The 4,774-nt window shown below is 37.8% G+C and overlaps 1 protein-coding gene across 1 annotated transcript; it reads left to right on the forward strand.

Annotated features, from left to right (window-relative positions):
* The first annotated feature begins 252 nt into the window (after positions 1-252).
* On the forward strand, positions 253-3,937 carry LOC114545101 (ATP-dependent DNA helicase PIF1-like). Its single transcript, XM_028563469.1, has 9 exons — positions 253-435; positions 550-2,463; positions 2,635-2,657; positions 2,762-2,785; positions 3,018-3,047; positions 3,163-3,207; positions 3,584-3,628; positions 3,771-3,815; positions 3,927-3,937. The coding sequence occupies exons 1-2, from the start codon at positions 285-287 to the stop codon at positions 1,716-1,718; spliced, it is 1,320 nt and encodes a 439-aa protein (XP_028419270.1). The 5' UTR covers positions 253-284; the 3' UTR covers positions 1,719-2,463; positions 2,635-2,657; positions 2,762-2,785; positions 3,018-3,047; positions 3,163-3,207; positions 3,584-3,628; positions 3,771-3,815; positions 3,927-3,937.
* The last annotated feature ends 837 nt before the right edge of the window (positions 3,938-4,774 follow it).

The following is a 4,774-nucleotide window of genomic DNA, read 5'->3' on the forward strand; positions in this document are numbered from 1 at the left end:
ATTGAAACAGAGATGGTCCATGCTGCACAGACAGATGAAACATATGGAACTGATGAAAGTAGTGATGAAAGCGATGACGAACAGGATCAACCTAATGAGGAAGAGCAAATTGAGGATTGGATGTTGTTATGTAGACTCAACCAACATTATGAGGATGCAGGAGATCAAATGGCAAATAACGAGGCAGTGGATTGGTTCGAAGCAGCAAGAGGTGTGCCTGGGGATTTGTTGAGAGAATCTGCTGGGGGATTTCTAAACAGAGAAAGGATGCAGAGGAGCAAGGTATGCAGTATCAAACAGGTGACCAACAAGTGGTGGTTGACCCAGGGACCTTGAATGACAAACAGCGACTGGCATTTGACATTATCACTGCATCCATGGCTAATGATGAATGTGAACCACTACATATGATTGTAAGTGGTACTGCTGGCACAGGTAAGACATATTTAATTAGTGCCCTAAAGCAAGTATTGCAACACCAATGTATTGTCACAGCAACCACCGGAATTGCTGCATTCAGTATTGGTGGTCAAACTTTGTATTCCGCAGCTCAACTTCCGATTCGGGAATACAGAGAATTACAGGGCGATTCCTTACAGAGATTGCAGCTCAGATTGGAAGGTAAGAGGTTTCTCATTATTGATGAAATGTCAATGATTGGACATCAGATGCTTTCATGGCTTGACAACAGACTACGTGCAGGTACAGGAAAAGAGGATATCCCATTTGGTGGGATGTCGATTATCCTAATGGGGGATTTCGGCCAGTTACCTCCTGTAGGCGATAAACCAATGTACATTGCAGGTAATGGATCTGTAATCAGTGACCATGGTCACAGTATGTATTTAACATTTGATTATGTAGTCATTTTAGAGCAGGTCATGCGACAGATTGGTGAAGACCCAGAAGTAGTTGCATTCAGGGCGCTATTGATGAGAATGAGAGATGGACAAGTTACCGAGATGGACTGGAGACTATTAATACAGCACTCCAGACCTAACGTTTCAATGGATCGATTTAGTGATGCAATCCGGCTGTACTTTGATAAAAAAAGTGTCGCTGAATATAATTATGAGAAGTTGCTAGAGATTGGACAACCCTTGGTCAAAATTCAAGCAAGGCATTCTGGTCGAGGTGCAAGTGCGGCAACATCTGATGAAGCAGGTGGTTTGGAAGCTGTCCTCTTTTTGTCAACCAAAGCAGAAGTGATGCTGACATGTAACCTTTGGGCAGAAGTCGGTCTTTGCAATGGCTCTTTTGGAACTGTTGAGCAATTTTGGTTTGCAGAGAATATGGGTCCACCAAATCTACCGATTGCAGTACTGGTTCATTTTCCAGCATATTCTGGCCCTGCATTTCTACAAGAATGTTCAAAGTGTATACCTGTGCCTCCAAGACTGTTTGAGTGGATGGCGGATGGAAAGTATTTGTCAAGACAACAATTGCCCTTGCGGCTGAGGTATGCAATGACGATACACAAGTCCCAAGGACAGACACTAACCAAGGCTGTTGTTGATTTAGGTAAAGGGGAGAGAGTTGCTGGCTGCACATTTGTGGCAGCATCTAGGGTAAGATCAATTAATGATATTGTGTTTGAACCTATGACATTTGATCGTCTGAAAGTCATTGGTAGGAATAAAAATTTGAAGAAGCGACAAGAAGCGGAACGACGACTTCGTGTGCTTGCAGAAAAGACTGAGCAGAGGCATAAGCATTGAATATATGCATATAAAGATATGGATTGTATTGTAAGTTGTTATATCCTTTTGTTTAATGATACTGGGCACCAATGTGCTTTCGAGGAAATCATAGTCGCCTGCTACTAGACACAATTTTAGAAGTGAAGTTTGTATGTCTTATTACAACTTTGCCTCTATAATTTTGTTTTTGAGGATGGCAATGTACTGTACATGTGTCATATTGCCTGTTACTAGACATGATATCAGGTATTATGCTTTTGAGGGTGGCTGTTGACATGTACACTATATCAATCAGGTAAGTTACCTATTTACAATAACAATCAATGAAATGAAAACCACAATACCATCGCGCGGGGATATTTCGTGATTTGCCTGGTAACAATAATAAAGTACACGCAAAATTCACGTATAACATAAATTTCAAAAAGAGCGCGAAAATATCCTGCCGATATCCTGCTGTTTTTGGACTGCGGTAAGTCTTTTTCAAAATAAAAAACTTTATAAAATATTAAACATTTCAAAATTCGCTCGAATAAATTATAATATACTATTCCACAGTCGACAATTTGATTTACCAATTTACGCACAGATATTTTAGGGAGAAACTTCTGTATCCTTTTTATTGCATTTTAAAATTGGCATGTTTTTCCAACGCCGACGCGTATTGTCTTTTGTGTTTAACTTTTCTCAATAAACTAATGAAACTATTGTATTTCTTATATATTTTACAGCTACAAAAGTCATAAATATTATTTAAAAAAATGTAAGTTTGCTATTTTAATACATTTCTTTTCTCAAAAATAACATTTCAGTAGCTATATTGAAGGAATTTTAAGCTTGCCTCGAGTATACAATGTATTTTAACCGTATAGTGCTTTTGAAATAGTATTAAAATATGTTTACTCAATATATTTTTATGTTGATGGCATATAAGATCATCTACAAGGAGAGAAAAAAGTAAGATTCAACCTCTTTTCTACCAGTTTACAAACCACTTTTCCTCATGGTTGTAGTGTAATGGTAAACGTTTTTACTATTACTGATTTTTCTATGTATTTTAGTGGAAAATGAAGAAGAAGTACTTGGTATGTTACAGATTAGGCACTTGGCCATATATAAGAAATACATAATTTGTGGTAACCTTTTCTTTTCGCACATGACAAACATGCCATATATATGAACATAGATTCATTCTCAAAGACATAAATCAATTTAGTGTGGCCTTTATAATACTCTGGCCATATTTACACACATACTGTAGTATAAATTTAGCAAAGTACTAAATATTGATTAAAGATTTTGCCTCTTGCATTTTAGAAATTGAAGTTGATGCAGAGGGTGATGAAGGTAAATAAAAAATATTCAAAGTATTAATCTAATTCATTTGTCGCACTGTTTTCATTTTTTCTCACAACAATAAAGTGTATAATACATTTTATACACAAATTTCCCTTCACCATAGATCTAAGAGAAGCAGAGCAACCTGCCGTGGCAGTGGATGGGCCAGGTGAGCAATCCTGTAGCTCCCCGTGCACAACTAAAATACTCTCATTTTATCACAGTAAATCCTGTGCCACCACAATTATATCAACAATGCACAAGTTTACAATATTATTATTGACTTAGCCATATATAAAGAAATATATACATAATTTGTGGTATATAACCTCACATTTTTGTTATCCGTTACAGATTTTCCAATGAGCTAAAAGACCACAACCCAGCTCAACCCAATTGCCTTCCTTCTATAATTTTACGTACAACCCCCCCCCCCCATTTTGTAAAAATGTTGTCCTTGTGGTGGATGCATGAAATCACATCTATGTATTTTGTTCTTATTGAAAATCACATCTATGTATTTGTGTATTATTGTTTCATTTAAGAAGATCATCCACTCCCTGCACCACAAGGGAGAGGCTTGCCCCCAGGTATTTGTATCATTTAATTTTACTGAAATGTAATGTATACCATTTGCTTCCAGATAGCTTCCAATTTTTAAAAACTTTTTGTTATCAATTTAATATCCTAATTTACGCGATGTGTCAACCAAGTTTGTTACGTACATTTCAGAACATCATCCGCTCCCTGCTCTTCGGGGGAAAGGCTTGCTCCCAGGTATTAATTTGTATAATTTTCATTAGTGTTATTACCTATGTAAACACATAACACTCGATCAATAATGGTTACATTGCAATGATGCTCAAAATGACATCTCCTCTCTTTTAGGTTTCCGTGGATATTGCAGGTTAATAAAGTTTTATTGACAATGGTCAGTTAATTCACGAATTTAGTTAGCCAGAAGACCAATCATTTCTTGATATTCCACCTTAGGGCGTTGCTACAAGTGTGGCGTGCGGGGCCATCGTGCTCGCGCCTGCCAATCGCGTATGTATTTATACCTTATGGATTGCCATGTATTGTATAGTCACGTGAACAATTGCAAAGTGGTGTGTGTTGTAAGATATAACCTTGACTCTAGGGCTAACATACCAGCCCGGTGTGACAGAAAGAATTCAGAGGTCTAATCAAATATTTAACATTGCTAAAGACGCCGCTGGCCATCACAATGTATGAAAATAATCATACACGGCTAAAAACTCATCAGGTTGTTGCATCAACATCGAACAATGTTGTGCTGCCCATATTGTTCAGAGTTGTTATCAACTTGGAACAATATTGTTACACCCGATTCAGTTCCAACAATATTGTTCCAAGTTGATAACAACTCTGAACAATGTGGGCAGCACAACATTGTTCGATGCTGTTCATATCAATGTTGCATCAACCTGATCGTTTTTAGGCGTGTATATAATGACTTTTTTTTTCTTATAGTGACTTTTTTTTCTTATAGGGGCTGTTTGTTGGTTGTGTGGCCAGCGGGGCCACACAAGGGTTGTGTGCCCCCAGCGGCAGACTGGGCGCACAACACAAAAACGAGGGCAGCAAAAGCCCTCAATGCAATTTACAAACTGCACGTTTGAGAAGTTTAGTGCTTAAACTTCTCAAACGTGCAGACTAGGCTACGTTGACATATAATCTCTATACCATCATTGATTTTTAACGTTAAACATCAC

Source organism: Dendronephthya gigantea, unplaced genomic scaffold, assembly GCF_004324835.1.
Source record: "Dendronephthya gigantea isolate DGI-Jeju-01 unplaced genomic scaffold, DenGig_1.0 001210F, whole genome shotgun sequence".
Lineage (NCBI taxonomy): Eukaryota > Metazoa > Cnidaria > Anthozoa > Malacalcyonacea > Nephtheidae > Dendronephthya > Dendronephthya gigantea.

Excerpts from the sequence above, each read along its gene's own strand:
- LOC114545101 (XM_028563469.1), top strand. The coding sequence starts at position 285 with ATGCAGTATCAAACAGGTGACCAACAAGTGGTGGTTGACCCAGGGACC. Across the intron at positions 436-549 it reads AAGTGGTACTGCTGGCACAG|CTCAACTTCCGATTCGGGAA; the intron begins GTAAGACATATT and ends TGTATTCCGCAG.